General features: G+C 39.3%; 2 protein-coding genes across 2 annotated transcripts; both read left to right on the top strand.

Annotated features, from left to right (window-relative positions):
- Window positions 1-3,984: 3,984 nt before the first annotated feature.
- On the top strand, window positions 3,985-8,104 carry LOC119008267 (extracellular calcium-sensing receptor-like). Its single transcript, XM_037078352.1, has 8 exons — window positions 3,985-4,124; window positions 4,555-4,849; window positions 4,959-5,248; window positions 5,557-5,852; window positions 6,142-6,347; window positions 6,551-6,772; window positions 6,985-7,108; window positions 7,200-8,104. Exons 1-8 carry the CDS (start codon window positions 4,003-4,005, stop codon window positions 8,102-8,104), a joined length of 2,460 nt encoding a protein of 819 aa, XP_036934247.1. The 5' UTR covers window positions 3,985-4,002.
- A 4,312-nt stretch (window positions 8,105-12,416) lies between these two features.
- Window positions 12,417-17,379, top strand: LOC119008260 (extracellular calcium-sensing receptor-like). The gene is made up of 8 exons (XM_037078339.1): window positions 12,417-12,565; window positions 12,941-13,235; window positions 13,333-13,622; window positions 13,929-14,224; window positions 15,324-15,529; window positions 15,657-15,878; window positions 16,265-16,388; window positions 16,475-17,379. The coding sequence occupies exons 1-8, from the start codon at window positions 12,444-12,446 to the stop codon at window positions 17,377-17,379; spliced, it is 2,460 nt and encodes an 819-aa protein (XP_036934234.1). The 5' UTR covers window positions 12,417-12,443.
- The last annotated feature ends 810 nt before the right edge of the window (window positions 17,380-18,189 follow it).

The raw sequence follows: 18,189 nt of genomic DNA, 5'->3' as shown, positions 1-18,189 counted from the left end.
ACCACTTAAACAACATATTATTTTCACAAATACCCAGAGTGTGACTGCATGAGGAAGAAGAAATTTGCCTTCTGGACTAAAAATATGTCTTATATATATATATATATATATATATATATATATATATATATATATATATATATATATATATATATATATATATATATATATATATTTTTTTTTTTTTTTTTATTTAACAGGACAAAAAGTAAAATGAAAAAAAAATAACTGTGATGTATACCTCGTTCACAGAGGCAGTGCAGCTCTCAATCTTGGTCTTCACCATCGAGGAGATTAACAACAGCACAGAGCTGCTGCCGGGCATCAAACTTGGTTATCAGATCCATGACTCTTGCACCTCGGTGCCTGTAGCAGTGGATGTGGCATTTCAACTTTCCAATGGGCTGGACCCGGTGTTTTACACTGGTGACAACTGCTCGCAAACTGGTATGGTGATGGCTATCACTGGTGCATCTGCCTCCACACCATCCATCAGCATGGCACGTGTCATTGGGTCCTTTAACATCCCTCAAGTAAATATTTTTGATATTTGACAAACCATGTGTTTGATATAGGCCAGTTTTTTTCTGTCTTTATGTTGAATTATATCATTGCTGTGTTACATTAGGTGAGCCGCTTTGCCACTTGTGCATGCCTGTCTGATAAGCAGCATTATCCTACTTTCTTCAGAACAATACCCAGTGACCAGTTCCAGGCTGAAGCATTGGCCAAGCTCGTAAAACACTTTGGCTGGACTTGGATAGGTGCTGTCTGGTCAGATTCAGACTATGGCAATAATGGCATGGCGCCTTTCCTGCACGCAGCACAGAAGGAGGGGATCTGTGTGGAATACTCTGAATCTTTCTACAGGACCCACCCACGTAGCAGGATCCAGAGAGTAGCTGACGTCATCCGCAGGTTGCATTGCCACTTGTACTTTTATTTCCTGTTGTTACACTGTACCTCTGCAAACATTAAAAAAAAAATAATAATAATAATAAAATGTTTAGACAAATTGTATTTGGTGCAAATTGGTGGATCTCAGTCCACATTGGTGTAATGTAATGCACTCTAATGTCTCTCCAGGTCAACGGCTGTGGTTATATTTGCTCCAAAATGTTTCATTATATTGCTGAAGCCAGAGAAGAACACCAAGAAACATTTAATGAACAAAAATCAATCCTAAAATGGTCAGGTTAAGATCTGGACTGTGGTGGCCAATCCATGTGTAGCAATTGTTTGCTCCATAGAACCTCCATATCCCTACACTGAAACTCTGACCCAAACAGGTGATCTGCAAGCGGCGAAAGATAGTATGAGGCCCAGTTGTATTAATGCATATGGATACGTTGGTTCTATGTTTGAGAAAATGTAGTGCCAAAAAAAAGGGTGGTCTGATAGTGATGTAAAGCGGTGTGAATATTCTCTATACAACAACATACACTTGAACTGATATAGTTTGTTTTAGGTGGTTAAAATTCGCTTCATAGCTGGACTCTGTTCACTGCAGAACAAAGCTGAGAGTCTGGGCTGGAGCGGCTCTCTGCTTCTCCAAACTTAGGCTGCGCTAATTAGCAATTACGGTAGGGAACAGACCTACTATAGATATGTACTTTACATGACCTCACTTCAAAAAACTATCCCTTTAGATACTCTTTCACAATTTCAGTAATGAATGATCATGGCATTGTCATCTTAGAACATGCCCATGCCATCAGGGTAGAAAAAAATCCATTGATGGAAAGAACCAGTCATTAATTACATTCAGGTAGTTAGCTGACTTCAGTTTTGGGCACGTAACATTGCCGAACCCAGACCAGACCATACCAGCTGAATCAATCCCAGATCAGAATACTGCCCCCACAGGCTCGTACATTAGGCACTAAACATGATTGGTGCACTACTTCAACCACCTCGCTTCTTACCCTGATGCGAACATTACCCCCAGATTCCACCACATGTCCGCTGCACTCAGGCTCTGGTCCGATTTTGCTCTGCCATCAACCATCCAGCAACCCCCACTGGTTGCGTTTTGAATCCACCACAGAGCAGTACTGTCGGACAACTGGCATTACACCAAACCAAGGAGTTCCTGTGATCACCACATAATCACTCACGACCATAGTTCTAGGTTACACACAAAGTGATCCCGACCAAAGGATTTGTAGAAGAGCTTGTGTTTGTCTCTTTTTAGAGATTTTTGTGCTGGCATCAACATGGAGTGTTTTATTTTGAAAAGTAATCAGATGTTATGTTGTTGTTCTGGTGCGTGATTTCCTGTCTTCTCTGTGCTAAATTTGGCTGAATTGCTGCATTGTGGCTCTGGCATCTGCCAGAAATAGAAGCTCTGTGTATCTGCTTCGGAGGGCTCCAGACTGCCCGAGCTAGGACAGAGCAGATACGCAGCGCAGCAGACCTGGTGGAAGTTAACACATAGACTACAGTGAAATCTATCAGCTCCGCTGGTGGAGCCGTAATGCAACAGACACATATCTGATGGAATCAAGGGGCTAGTTTTCCCAGGTGGTCTGGGTAATTGAGGATAAGAGGCCAAGCATTGGTCACAGTTCGTCTTGGCCAGCAGAGAGGGAGCATGTAACACATCCCATAGGTTTCAGATGGACATTTTAATGTGTTTAGCATTAGTCTTGTATAAGAGTTTTACATTTAACCCAGTAGGTTTTACATGTAATCTCATTAGTTTCACTGGGAAATTTAATGGACACACTGCAGATCACTGAGGGTTTTGGCAGACCAGCTGGAGAACATTAAATGGAAAACCAGAAAAACTTTTATCTATTAAACTATGATGCACTTTCAGCCAAATCATTGCATAAAGTTAAACTTAAAGACACAGTATTTTGATTGGTTTAACATGCAATCTCACACACTTCACTCTGTTTGGGTTCAAGTTTAATATTATATGGGTTTCACATTTAATCCCATGGGTTTCACATGTATTCCAGTAGGTTTCACATATGACCTCATTGATTTCACATGGCCATTTGTATGGGGTTTAAAATTGTTTTGTCTTGTACTCAACGAATAAGTACAAGACATGAATACTGTTATGGGTTCTTGCACCTATCACCATATGCTTCACATGGTAATTTACTTGGGTTTCACATATTATTCCATTTCCAGAGTGCAAAACTCATGTTTCACTTGTGCAAAGCTCATTAATTCACACATTTCACATGTTTCATGTGCACATTCACAAGGACACAGTCACATGTTTGTTGTACTTTTTTACATATATTTAACAAAATAATAATAATAATAATAATAATAATAATAATAATAATAATAATAATAATAATAATGTTTAAACAGCCTTTTCATATGATACCATAATTTTAAAATGAACATGTTTTGACATGGGCTATGTTAATTCTAAAATCAAAAGCGTAACAAGGATTTTCTCAACAACTATATTACAGTCAAACAATAAACATTATTCATTCAAAAAGGTATTGAATCAAATCACCAAGCATTCATAGGTGTTTATTTGTGAGGCTTATCTGATTATGAGCTGAAACATTTGCAAAACGATTTATGAGTGGAAAAAACTTACAGAGATATATGGTGTTTACAATGGTACCAATGAGATAAGACAACAGACAGTGACATTTAATGGAGATTAAATTGTGTTGACAGTCTATAACAAAGACTTAAAAGTTTATGAAGTGCTACTAGGTAAAGGTGTTTTCTCTCTGAGAGTGACGTACCGTAGAAGGAGGGAGGCTTTGGCCTAATATCTACATAAGCCAGTGAAAAGCCACATACACTCCATCTCTCACAGACACTTGAGAGATGGAGGTCTCAGCTTTCTTTACTGGCCTAATCCTGTACCTCAGTGTGTGTGAGTGGAACTCAGTTCTTGCCTTTACTGATTCTGGGGATGATCTGAAACAAGACGCTTGGCTTACAGAGGAAAGGTTTGATGCTAGGGTCAGCACTGAGGCCTCATCTGTGAAATGTAAATTCCAGGGTACCGCTCGTATGCCTGTATTCTCAATGGATGGTGACTATATTATTGGGGGTGTTTTCTCCATACACCGCTATACCCACACAGTGAAGCATAACTATACCATCATGCCTGAGCCACAAATGTGCAAGAGGAGGTCAGTAAGACGGGGGATGTGGTGCATCAAAGAACTTTACACTGTGCAGGGATAGAAATGTTTGTATGTATGACATTGCAGAAGCTTTTTTGTAGTTTTGAGAATTATTGCAAGAATCAAATGTTCTTTAATGGTGTGAAAACAGTGAAAGATGAGGTTTATTTGTTTATTAATTCAAAATGTACAATTTAGGACTGATACCTAATCCTCTGTTTTCATTATTTGTGATTATGCAATTGTACTGAGTATTTGGTTCACAAATGTAGTGCAGCTATCACTTTTGTCCATAATTATGAGTTGCAATTCTCCTTTATTGTGTATTTTTTTTATTTTATTTTATTTATTTATTATTTTTTGGGGGGGGAGATTTAGCAATTGTCCTTAACACAATTATCTGAATTTGAACATTGACATTATTGTCTGTGTGCAGCATTGACTCCCGTGAACTGCGCCTCTCACACACAATGGCCTTCACCATCGAGCAGATTAACAACAGCACAGAGCTGCTGCCAGGTATCAAACTTGGCTATCAGATCCACGACTCCTGCGCCTCCGTGGCCTTGGCGATGCATGTGACATTACAGCTTTCAAATGGCCTGGACCCGGTGTTTTACACGAGTGAAAATTGTTCACAATCTGGTATGGTGATGGCTATTGTTGGTGAAACTGGGTCCACACCATCAATGAGCATGTCACGCATTGCTGGGTCTTTTAACATTCCTCAAGTAAACATTTTTTCATTTCTGGGAAACTCTGTTTGATATAGGCCACTGATTTTCTTTTTAATGTTTTTTGTCTGTAAGACTGAATAATCACAATGCTGAATGCCTTTAGGTGAGCCACTTTGCCACTTGTGCATGCCTGTCTGATAAGCAACAGTACCCAAGTTTCTTCAGAACAATCCCCAGTGACCAGTTCCAGGCTGATGCACTGGCCAAGCTGGTGAAACACTTTGGCTGGACTTGGATAGGTGCTGTCCATTCAGATTCAGACTATGGCAATAATGGCATGGCGTCTTTCCTGGATGCAGCACAGAAGGAGGGGATCTGTGTGGAATACTCTGAATCCTTCCATCGGGCCCATCCACATAGCAGGATCCAGAGAGTAGCTGAAGTTATCCGCAGGTTTCCAAATAACTGAAATACTTTTGTTCTATTTGCTGACACTGACATGCACACAAACCAAATGTTTATTAAAATACATGATCAAATAATATTTTTTTTTGAAAATTAACATGTACCATCTCATCCTCATAATTTTTATATCTCAGATTTTTTGCTAATATTGTTGCCAAGATGCTGTTAAGTGAGAACAACACTGTATCTTAACTCAAGTATTAATGTGTTTCTTTTAGCTATCTTGACAGTTATTTAAAGAGAGTTCATTCTAAGTTTTTGTTGGGATCCTAAAATGCACAATAATTTCTCTCCAGCTCAACAGCTATGGTTGTTGTGGCATTTGTAGCCTCTGGGGACATGAGGATCCTGCTGGAGGAGCTTTCGCTCAGACCTCCTCCACCTCGCCAGTGGATCGGCAGTGAGGACTGGGTAACTGACCCAGAAATGCTGAGGTTCAGCTTTTGTGTTGGAGTCTTTGGATTCGGCATTGAGCAATCTGTCATCCCACATCTGAGAGAATTCTTGTTGGACCTCCCTCCAGCCAAGGTGGCTGCCTCTCCAGTTTTTACTGAGTTCTGGGAGGATGCATTCAACTGCAGGCTGGGAAAAAGTGAGAACATTTTCATGATTCTGACATTGTCAACACACAGTTTGTACCTGAGTTGAGCTTCCAGTGTTAAAAAGTTGGCAGCTGCTCCAAGAACTGATCAAATCCCAGATTTCTATTTAGAGGAAATCTGATGATACTCAACCAAAACAGGAGATGGATATCAGTGCATCTCTCTGAAAAATATGCATGATTTTGTATGACTTTGAACAACCTAGCGCATATTCCACAAGCTACAGTAACCATGTTAAATAGACAACAAGTCACTTTCTCTGTACCTGTGTGTTTTCAGGTGCAGCCATACATGAGAGAGTGTGTGATGGAACTGAAGACATACAGACGCTCCAGAGTCCATACACTGACACATCTCAGCTCCGCTTTAGTAACTTGGTGTATCAGGCTGTTTATGCAATAGCTCATGCCATTCATAATGAAGTGTGTCAGGACACATATTCTAAGACTCAGTGTGATAAATTCACCAGGATAAAGTCCAAACAGGTCAGGTTAAATGAATGAAGTGTAGGTCCAGATGCCCATGCTCATAATTTAACTATTCTAATTATAATATATATATATATATATATATATATATATATATATATATATATATATATATATATATATATATATATATATATATATATATATATATATATATATAATATTGTCTTCCCCTCCATTTTTACTTCACTTAATCACAGGTTCTTTCTCAGCTGAAAAAAGTTAATTTTTCCCAAAATGGTTACGATGTATCATTTGATGCCAATGGAGATCCTGTTGCCAGATATGAGCTGGTTAACTGGCAAAAAAGTGAGAGTGGCAGCATCGAGATGGTGGCAGTAGGGCGATATGTTGCATCATTGCCAGCAGGCCAGGAGTTCCACATCAAAGGAAACCTTACCTTTGTTGGGGGTGTCACACAAGTAAGAAGCCAAAAGACGATAGTTTAACATTAAATATGACATTTTATAAACATATATATATAAATATATCTATATACAAATAATAATAATAATAATAATAATAATAATAATAATAATAATAATATATAAAGATATTACCCTCTCCTTAAATCCCACGATCTGTTAGGCACGTGAACGTGACATGTCTCAGTTTTCCTGTATCTTTCTGCCAGGTGCCATTGTCAGTGTGCAGTGACAGCTGTCCTCCAGGAACTCGTAAAGTCCTGCAGAAAGGAAAACCAATCTGCTGTTATGATTGTATACCTTGTCCTGAAGGAGAGATTAGCAATACTACAGGTATTTTCTTGTATGTATTTATTTTTGGTAATACGTATTCACAAAATCAAATACATGACTTCTAGCAGCACTTTTTCATTTCATGTTTCAGATTCCACTGATTGTTTCACTTGTCCCAAGGAGTTCTGGCCTAATGAAGAGAGAGACGCTTGTTTCCCTAAGCCTGTAGAGTTTCTCTCCTTTGACGAGGTCCTAGGAATTGTCCTGGCTGCATTCTCAGTTGGTGGTGCCTGTCTTGCAACTGTAATTGCAGCAGTGTTCTTCCGTCACAGGACATCCCCGATTGTCAGGGCCAACAACTCTGAGCTGAGCTTCCTGCTGCTCTTTTCCCTGACTCTATGTTTCTTATGTTCATTAACTTTCATTGGAGCACCCTCTCATTGGTCCTGCAGGCTGCGCCACACAGCATTTGGGATCACCTTCGTCCTCTGCATCTCTTGTGTTCTTGGCAAAACTATAGTGGTGTTAATGGCCTTCAGAGCTACACTCCCAGGTAGTAATGTCATGAAATGGTTTGGTCCTACACAGCAAAGAATGACTGTAGTAGTGTTCACATTCATTCAAGTTTTAATCTGTGCTATTTGGTTGGGCCTTAGTCCCCCATTTCCAATGAAAAACCTAGCCATATACAAAAAGAGAATCATCCTGGAGTGTGCATTAGGCTCAGCTATTGGGTTCTGGGCTGTGCTTGGGTACATCGGACTACTGGCTGTCTTTTGCTTAGTGTTAGCTGTCCTAGCTCGGAAACTACCTGATAATTTCAATGAAGCCAAGCTGATCACCTTCAGCATGCTGATATTCTGTGCAGTCTGGATCACCTTTATCCCAGCATATGTCAGCTCTCCTGGAAAATTTACTGTGGCTGTGGAGATATTTGCCATTCTGGCCTCCAGTTTTGGACTGATACTGTGCATATTTGCTTCAAAGTGTTTCATCATATTGTTCAAGCCAGAGAGGAACACCAAAAAACATGTAATGAGCAAAAATCAATCCTAAACCTAAAGGTTTGGAATGACAAGTGAAGTAAATAACAATGATAAACTTATTACAACGCACTGTTCTACAAGAAAACCTTGGGTCCTGGTCATCATGTGGATTCCACTTGACACGAACCACCCACTCTAACACCATTGCAAACCAATCACGGGACATGCTGGGATAAGTCCAATCAATGGAAGCCCAAACACACAGTCAAAGGTCAAAGTCACAGACAGAGGTCTATTATTGGGCCTCCTTGGATGTGTCTTTTTCGGTTACATCTCACACTTTGTCACACTCCTCGGGCCATTACTGAGCACATTTTACAGTAAGAAAGGACCCATTGTCATTTTAGGGGGCACTGCCATTAGGAATTGCCATTGCCAATGGTGGTCTACAACAATGTCTTGCTCGGTGGTGCGTGTCATCCAATTGAATACCAGTTCTGCGCAGAACATTTTATTGTTACAAGATGACCAATGTTAGTCATTCAACTAAATATCCCTGTTGTGGCTGATTGCTATATATACACACATATGTATCGATTTCAGTGTCATTATTAGAATGTCCTGTAGTTTTGTATCAACATTTTGATGGAAACACTTAAAATTTCTGTGGAACAATAAATACTGTGGTTTATTCAGGAATAGATCAAATAGTTCTGCCCATTTATTAAGGTCAAAGGTCCAGCTAGTAAATTTTCAGATGATCTATTGAAAGAAACCAAATTTAATATTCATAAATACATTTCAATTACTGATTCATCACCTGAAACTAAGAATTGGTTGTGTTCTTGTTACCTGAGAATGAGTCTTTTACATTTATACAGGGAGCTCCACAGAGTTTAACATGTTGCACTGCCAAATTTCTACAATAGCAGTATGAGGCTAATCAAAACACTTGCTATTGAAAGGGCCTTTTTTAAGATTTTTAGTGGCCACCTTCAAGGAAGTTGAGAAGTGGAGCATATGAGCTAAAAACAATAAAAGGTTATGGGTGGACAGGGCCATTTCTGTCTTGTTCGGGGCCCTTTGCAAGATGCTGTTTGGGGGTCCCTATTTTGTCAAACTATGATGGATAGATTCCTAACCCTTTTTAGATGATCCACAAAGATGCAACAATCTGTTACATTTTAAGAGGAAAACAGGCTAGAGTTGTGAAAATCTCTCTCAAATTGAAATCAAACATCTTAAATTGACCCATCCAAGCAAGCTGAACTGACAGAACATGACAATGCAAGGTAAACAAAGGTGATGCTCTATAGGTCAATACATGAAACTGATGCAGTGTTCAGCAAAAATATCTATTTTAAATTATAAAACATCCTGGTCCGGTGGTGCTGAAGGAGGCCATGCTGCTTCCTGGTCTGTGGCTCCAAAATATTTCAAATTATTATACATGCAAAGACAAATCTCCTCAGTTTTATCCCTTTTTCAAGTGGTTGCGGGGGTTGTTGCTGGATCCAATCCCAGCTGTCTCTGGGCGAAGGCAGGGTCATCGCAGGGCCCTCACTGATGGCAACTGCTCATCAGGAGCAATTTGGCAATTAGTATCTTGCTTTAGGGCACTTCGACATGCAGCTCAGTTCAGCCCGGGGGAGATGGGATTTGAACCAGCTACCTTTGATCACTAGCCGACCTGCTCTAACCGCTGAGCTACAGCTACTGCCAAGAAATAGATGCTAAGCACATATTGATACTATATTATTGAGTTGTGTTACAATAATGCAGAACATCATCTGTTTTTTATATTAAACATTGCAATATACAGTACAGTGTCCCTTTAAAGCATGCACCAAGTTATCACTTGTAAGCAGTTTTTAACACATTGTACTTGTTAGAGTTATAAACCAAGATAAATGACTGATGAGCACTATGTGAAACTGAAGGAATATTATTGTTTATATTTAACAGGGTATTACAAAGTACAACTTGTGTTTAACTGATGATATGGTCTTAAACTCTTTTCGGTGGGCAGAACTAATGGTCATATATAGTATAGCTTACTTTAAATTTACTTTAATTTGTGTGATTATGATTCTTTTAAATAAAACAAAGTAATACATCAAAAATATACCTAAACTGTAGGAAAGTTTGTTCAAATATTGTCACAAAAAATATTCTAATAAATGTGGTAAAGAAAGATGCAACTCACTCAGTAGAGTTAACAATAATCCACTCAGAGTAATAATCCACTGCCACACTATTACCACACAATAGTCCATAATAATCCACAATAGGCCTAATATGTGTCTTGTTTAGCACACTTCACATTAGAGACCTATAAACACAAATATGATAAATGAATGATGAAAATAATCCCTATAATGTTACGTGGCAAATGTTTAACAGCAGAGGAGGTCTATGACGGACCAGTAACTCCCTCTGGACGAGGATACAGCAGACATGACAGGCATCTGCCTAACAACACACCCTCCCTCACAAAGGTAACGCCAACGTGCTGGACCTTCTATAATTAGCCCTTTCTTAAAGCAAACACTTATCTAGCTAAATATTTGGCATTATCTCTCCGTACACCCCACATCATGAAAACAACTCTAACCTTTATCCTGTGAGTGTTTTTCTTCATCTAGTTTCTTCTTATTTCTGAACTAGGTGAATACTTTCGTTTTGACGCCATGCCCTGAATAACTGGTACCGGCGGCTCAGCGCAACTCATCTTGGCTCTCCTCACTTAGTTGTACTGGTCATCACAGCAACAAGGCGTTTTCCGTTGGGTCTCATCAGATACTGAGACCAGACTTGAAGGGGCCCCCTAGTGGTACAGGGGCCTTATGCACCCGCATAGTCCACATGACGCAGCAAGAAACTGCACTGTGTCTGAAGCATGATTATAAGGTGGGTGATGTTGATTGACCTGCATTTCTAAAGCGATCGGACAGAGAGCAATTAGGTGACCAAAGAGTCAGAGTTCATGTTAAAAACAGTTCAAATTTATTTTACACTTTTTATTTATTTTTTTATTCACAATACAGTGACAATATTAAAATCCAAATTAAGTCTCTAAAACCTGCAGTCCAGTGTAGCAAAGAATAGGTGCTAAAACAACATGGTACACCACCATCCTTGCTATGCATGTCTCTTCATCTCTCCACAACTGGCACACCGCTGTCCTCACTATGGAAGTCGCTTGTCTCTCCATTTCTTTTTCTGCCAGCCTCCTCATCTTTAACTTTTCTGGTTCCAGGTTTCCAGGTGCTTTGGCCCACCCATTGGCCCATGCCATTGGTTATTTGTGCCATTCTCTGAAGCAGGTCTCCAGGTGCAAGTTAACAAGCAATCAAGTGAGGTAAGGGGAGTGCAGATATCAAGCAATGACAAGTGCAGACAAACCAATTTGTAACAATATAACCTCATAGGTTTCACATGGTAATTTACACAGGCTCTATATATCATCCCATTTTTTTGTATGCAAAACTCATGCATCACTTGTGCAAAGCCCATTACTCCACAAATTTCACATGTGATTTTAACTGGTTTTCAATTTCAACATTTTCCATGTGCACAATTACATGGAAACAGACATGTACATTTATGGTACATTCATGTTTTTTTTTGTTTGTTTTTTTTTTGTTTGTTTTGTTTTTTTTCGCAAAAGCATTCAGGGTTTTGTTTTTACATTATATATTTGGGGTTTTTTATTGTCATTATCTAAATATCCATTTAATATGATACAATCATTTTTCACATGAACATGTTTTGACATATGCTACATTAATTCTAAAATCAAGACAGACAAGTGTAATGAGTGCTGTCTCAACAACTATATTACAGTTGAAAAATGACCATTATTTGTTCAAAAATGTATCAAATCAACAACCGTTTAAATGTGTGCGTTTATGAAGCTTAGTGGATTTTGAGCTGAAAAAATAGCAAAACGTTATGAGTGCAACAGACTTACAGGGCTATATGGTGTTTACAAGGGTACCAATGTGAGCTAAGACAACAGACAGTGACAATTAATGGAGATTAAATTGTGTCGACAGTCTATAACAAAGACTTAGATAAAAGTTTATGAATCACCACTAGGTAAAGGTGTCTTCTCTCTGAGAATGACGAACAGTAGAAGGAGGGAGGGTTTTGGTCTGAAAATCTACATAAGCAAGTGAAAACCCACATACACTCCAACTCTGACAGACACTTTAGACATGGGGGGCTCAGCTCTCTTTACTGGCCTGATCCTGTACCTCAGTGTGTGTGAGCTGAGCTCAGTTATTGCCTTTACTGGTTCTGGGTATGATCTGAAACAAGAGGCTTGGCTTATAGAGGAAACATCTGATACTGGGGTCAGCACTGAGGCCTCATCTGTGAAATGTAAACTCCAGGGCACCGCTCGTATGCCTGTATTCTCAATGGATGGTGACTACATTATTGGGGGTGTTTTCTCTATACACCACTATACACACACAGTGAAGCATAACTACACCACCATGCCTGAGCCACAAATGTGCAAGAGAAGGTCAGTAAAAGGGAGATGCGGTGGGTCAGAGGAATATACACTGTATGTGGACAGAAATATTTCTGTATATTTTTTGTATGACATTGCAAAGCTTTTCCAGGGTGAACAGTGAAAAGATGTGAGATGTATTTGTTTGTTATTACTTCACAATTTACAATTCCGTTGAATTTTGGACTGATACCTAATCCTCTGTTTTGATTATTTGCGATTATGCAGTTGAATTAAGTATTTGATTCACAGATGCAGTGCAGCTATCAGATTTTTGTCTATTATGAGCTGCAGTTCTCCTTTATTCTGTATTTTCTGTTAGGATTTAGGAATTGTCCTTATCACAATTATCTAAATTTCAACAGTGACATGATTATCTGTGTGCAGCATTGACTCCCGTGAACTGCGCCTCGCACACACAATGGTCTTCACCATCGAGCAGATTAACAACAGCACAGAACTGCTGCCAGGAATCAAAGTTGGTTATCAGATCCACGACTCCTGTGCCTCAGTGGCCTTGGCGATGCATGTGACATTCCAGCTTTCAAACGGCCTGGACCCGGTGTTTTACACAAGTGAAAACTGTTCACAATCTGGTATGGTGATGGCTATTGTTGGTGAGACCGGGTCCACACCATCAATCAGCATGTCACGCATTGTTGGGTCTTTTAACATTCCTCAAGTAAACATTTTTCATTTCTGGGAAACTCTGTTTGATATAGGCCAGTGAATTTTTTGTATCTGTACCACTGAATAATTACAATGCTGAATGCCTTTAGGTGAGTCACTTTGCCACTTGTGCATGCCTGTCTGATAAGCAACAGTACCCAAGTTTCTTCAGAACAATCCCCAGTGACCAATTTCAGGCTGATGCACTGGCAAAGCTGGTGAAACACTTCGGCTGGACTTGGATAGGTGCTGTCCGGTCAGATTCAGACTATGGCAATAATGGCATGGCGTCTTTCCTGGATGCAGCACAGAAGGAGGGGATCTGTGTGGAATACTCTGAATCTTTCCATCGGGCCCATCCACATAGCAGGATCCAGAGAGTAGCTGATGTTATCCGCAGGTTTCTTAATCACTGATTGTACTTTTGTTCCCTTTGCTGACACTGACATGCACACCAACCAAATGTTTATTAAAATAGATGATCAACTAACCATCATCAAAAATGTGCATGTACTATCTCATCCTCATAATTTTTAATTCCATCAGATGTTTTGCTCATATTGTTGTCAAGATAAGCTAAGTGAGAACAATACTTTATTTTCGCTTAAGTATTTGTTGTGTTTCTTTTTGCTATCTTGATAGTTATTTAGAAATAATTAATTCTAAGTTTTTGTTAGAATAAATGATTACTATAATGTGTCTGCAGCTCAACAGCTGTGGTTGTTGTGGCATTTGTGGCCCCTGGAGACCTAAGGATCCTGCTCGAAGAGCTGTCACTTGAGCCTTCTCCACCTCGCCAGTGGATAGGTGCTGAGGCCTGGGTAACTGACCCAGAAATGCTGAGGTTCAGCTTTTGTGTTGGAGCCTTTGGATTTGGCATTGAACAATCTGTCATCCCACATCTGAGAGAATTCTTGTTGGATCTCCCTCCAGCCAAGGTGGCTGCCTCTCCAGTGTTTACTGAGTTCTGGGAGGATGCATTCAACTGCAGGCTGGGAAAAAGTGAGAACATTTTGACTATTTTGACACTGTTAATAATAGTGTATGGCAGTGGTTCCCAACCTTTTTTGTCTTGTGTACCCCCTGAGCCTTTTTCTCATACCATGAGTACCCCCTTACTCATGAGTGTTGATGATTCTCCAAAAGTGGTCATATGGAACTGATTATCAAATGAAAATCATTTAATTTCATCTCCTTAATTTGAGCATTTAATTATTCTGCATTTTCTTTTCTTTTCTTTTCTTTTCTTTTTAACTCAAATTAAACACAAAAATAAATAATATGTGAATATATGATATGAATTCATTGTGGCACACGCGTACCATTTTATTAATGGTCTAGTGAAATGACTGAGAATATTTACTTCTCATCTTGGAAATAAATTAATAAATATTTCCACATACCCCCTGTAATGTGTTTGCATACCACTAGGGGTATGCTTACCCCTGGTTTGGAACCACTGGTGTATAGTATAAGTATATAGCGTATACACTGTCTCCACTAAGCCAAATTAATAGTCATACCTATTTGCATGTATCAGTAACAGTACACGAAGGTCTAATTTGACTATTATACTGACAGTGCTTTCCTGTCCTTTATTTCTTTTAATGACATTTAAACTGGTGAATTTAGGTGGTGAAAAAAAACAAACAAAAAAAAACAATGATGACTGTTTTGACTTTGACTAAAATAATAAATTGGCAACACATTATTTTTAATTTTGATGTAAAATAAGCATGTTTTGATACTGACTTCGAACAAACTAGAGCATATTCCACAAGATACACTAACCAAGTAAATAAACAAAAAGTCACTTCACCCTCTCTATCCCATTTTTTGAAATACAAACACATTCACTGTTGCATCCCTGTGGTTGTGTTATTTTTTAATTCTCTCTCTGAGTGAACTCATATTGGCTATAGACAGTCTCAAGGGGAATACGCTAAATGACAGATTAAAAATAATTACTTTCTAGCATGTGTCGTTAAATAAGATAAAAAAAAAAAAGCAAAGAGCAAAATAAATGCATTGAAATAACAGATCATGTAAAAGCAATGCCAGTGCTTATGAAACACCTTCTTCTGTCTGTGTGTGTTTTCAGGTACAGCCATACACGAAAGAGTGTGTGATGGAACTGAAGACATACAGACGCTCCAGAGCCCGTACACTGACACATCTCAGCTCCGCTTTAGTAACATGGTGTACAAGGCTGTTTATGCAATAGCTCATGCCATTCATAATGAAGTGTGTCAGGACACAAATTCTAAAACTCAGTGTGACAAATTCACAAGAATAGCTTCCAAACAGGTCAGGTGAAATGAATATGTGTAGGTCCTGTTGTCCATTTGTCATGATAATTTAACTATATATAAACAAAATATTTAATCCAGATGTTCTCCTTTCTCTCCATCGCTATTTTACTTCATAATCACAGGTCCTTTCTCAGCTGAAAAAAGTAAATTTTTCCCAAAATGGTTATGATGTGTCATTTGATGCCAATGGAGATCCTGTTGCCAGATATGAGCTGGTTAACTGGCAAAAAAGTGAGAGTGGCAGCATTGAAATGGTGACAGTGGGGAGCTATGATGCATCACTGCCGGCAGGTCAGGAGTTCCACATCAATGGAAACCTTACCTTTTTGAGGGGTGTCACACAAGTAAGAGTAAGAGATGTGAAACACAACACTCAATCTGTGCAAAAAATTACGTCCAAAGTTAAATTAGACATGATCCCTCATTGAGCTGTGTTCAAGACATAGTGACAAAGAAACAATGTCATTGTAATGCCCCCTTAACTTTGCAACACAGTTTTACACAAATAAGTAGGGCTTCTGTGGATTTTGTCCCACGTCATGTATGGAGATTGTACTGCCATTTTTTCTTGACAGCCAATACAAAAAAGAGGAATTGTTATGATGACCAAAAACATTAATATGTTAGAATTGCTTTAAGACAGACTTCAAATATGTTACCCACTCCTTAAATCCCAAGATCTGTGAAGCACACCTGAATATGTGTCAGTTTTCTTCTATCTTTATACCAGGTGCCTTTGTCAGTGTGCAGTGACAGCTGTCCTCCAGGAACCCGTAAAGTCCTGCAGAAAGGAAAACCAATCTGCTGTTATGATTGTATACCATGTCCTGAAGGAGAGATTAGCAATGCTACGGGTATTTTCTTTCTATATTTTTGGTAATGCATGTTTACAAAATCCAATTCATGACTTCTAGCAGCCCTTGTTTGTTTATTGTTTCAGATTCCACTGATTGTTTCCCTTGCCCCAAGGAGTTCTGGCCTAATGAAGAGAGAGACACTTGTTTCCCAAAGCCTATAGAGTTTCTCTCCTTTGACGAGGTCCTAGGAATCATCCTGGCTGCATTCTCAGTTGGTGGTGCCTGTCTTGCAATTGTAATTGCAGCTGTGTTCTTTCATCACAGGACATCCCCGATTGTCAGGGCCAACAACTCCGAGCTGAGCTTCCTGCTGCTCTTCTCCTTGACTCTATGTTTCTTATGTTCATTAACTTTCATTGGAGCACCCTCTGATTGGTCCTGCATGCTGCGCCACACAGCATTTGGGATCACCTTCGTCCTCTGTATCTCTTGTATCCTTGGAAAAACTATAGTAGTGCTGATGGCCTTCAGAGCTACACTCCCAGGTAGTAATGTCATGAAATGGTTTGGTCCTACACAGCAAAGAATGACTGTAGTAGTGTTCACATTCATTCAAGTTTTAATATGTGCTCTTTGGTTGGGTCTTAACCCCCCATTTCCAATGAAAAACCTAGCTATATACAAAAAGAGAATCATCTTGGAGTGTGCATTAGGCTCAGCTATTGGGTTCTGGGCTGTGCTTGGGTACATAGGCCTATTGGCTGTCTTTTGCTTAGTGTTAGCTGTCCTAGCTCGGAAACTACCTGATAATTTTAATGAAGCCAAGCTGATCACCTTCAGCATGCTGATATTCTGCGCAGTCTGGATCACCTTTATCCCAGCATATGTCAGCTCTCCTGGAAAATTTACTGTGGCTGTGGAGATTTTTGCCATTCTGGCCTCCAGTTTTGGCCTAATACTGTGCATATTTGCTCCAAAATGTTTCATCATATTGTTTAAGCCAGAGAAGAACACCAAGAAACATTTAATGAGCAAAAATCCATCCTAAACCTAAAAGTTTGGAATGATAAATGAAGTGAATAACAATGATCATCTTGTCACAATGCACTGTTCTGTAAGAAAACTTTGGGCCCTGGACATCATGTGGATTCCACTTGACATGAACCACCCGCTCTAACACCATCGCAGAGCAATCCTGGGACATGCTGGAACCAGTCGAATCAATGGAGACCCCATCTCACAGCCAACACAACTCGAAGGATTTGCCTCTAACACCTTGGTCCCAGACACCATAGGACAGCCCTAGAGGACCTGTGGCTATGATTGGGCCTCCATGGATGGGTCTTCTTTGGAGATGTCTCACTCTTTGTCACACTCTTCGGGCCATTCCTGAGCAGTTTTTGCATTAAGACATGAGCCATTATCATTTTAGCTTGCACTGCAATTGGGTAGTGTCATTGCCAATGGTGATCTACAGCAATTTTTGGCTAGATGGTGTGTGTCATCCAATTGTCATTTCTGAGCAGAACATGTCATTGTAATAAGATGACCCATGTTAGTCATTCAACTGGTTTTAATGTTGTGGTTGATTGCTATATAAACATATGTATCAATTTCAATGTCATTATCAGAATGTCTTGTAGTTCTTTATCACCATTTTGATGGAAATACTTCAAATACATGTGGAACAATAAATATTGTGGTTTATTCAGGAATATATTACATAGTTGTGTTCATTTATTACAGTCAAAGATCCAGATAGTACGTTTTAGGATTGTCTATCAGAAATGGAATTTAATATTTATTTGTACGTTTCTATTAGTGACTGATCACCCGAAACTAAGACTTGGTTGTGTTC

Source organism: Acanthopagrus latus, chromosome 2 (genome assembly GCF_904848185.1).
Source record: "Acanthopagrus latus isolate v.2019 chromosome 2, fAcaLat1.1, whole genome shotgun sequence".
In the NCBI taxonomy this organism is placed as follows: Eukaryota; Metazoa; Chordata; class Actinopteri; order Spariformes; family Sparidae; genus Acanthopagrus; species Acanthopagrus latus.
This window is presented reverse-complemented; position numbering and strand designations above follow the sequence as displayed.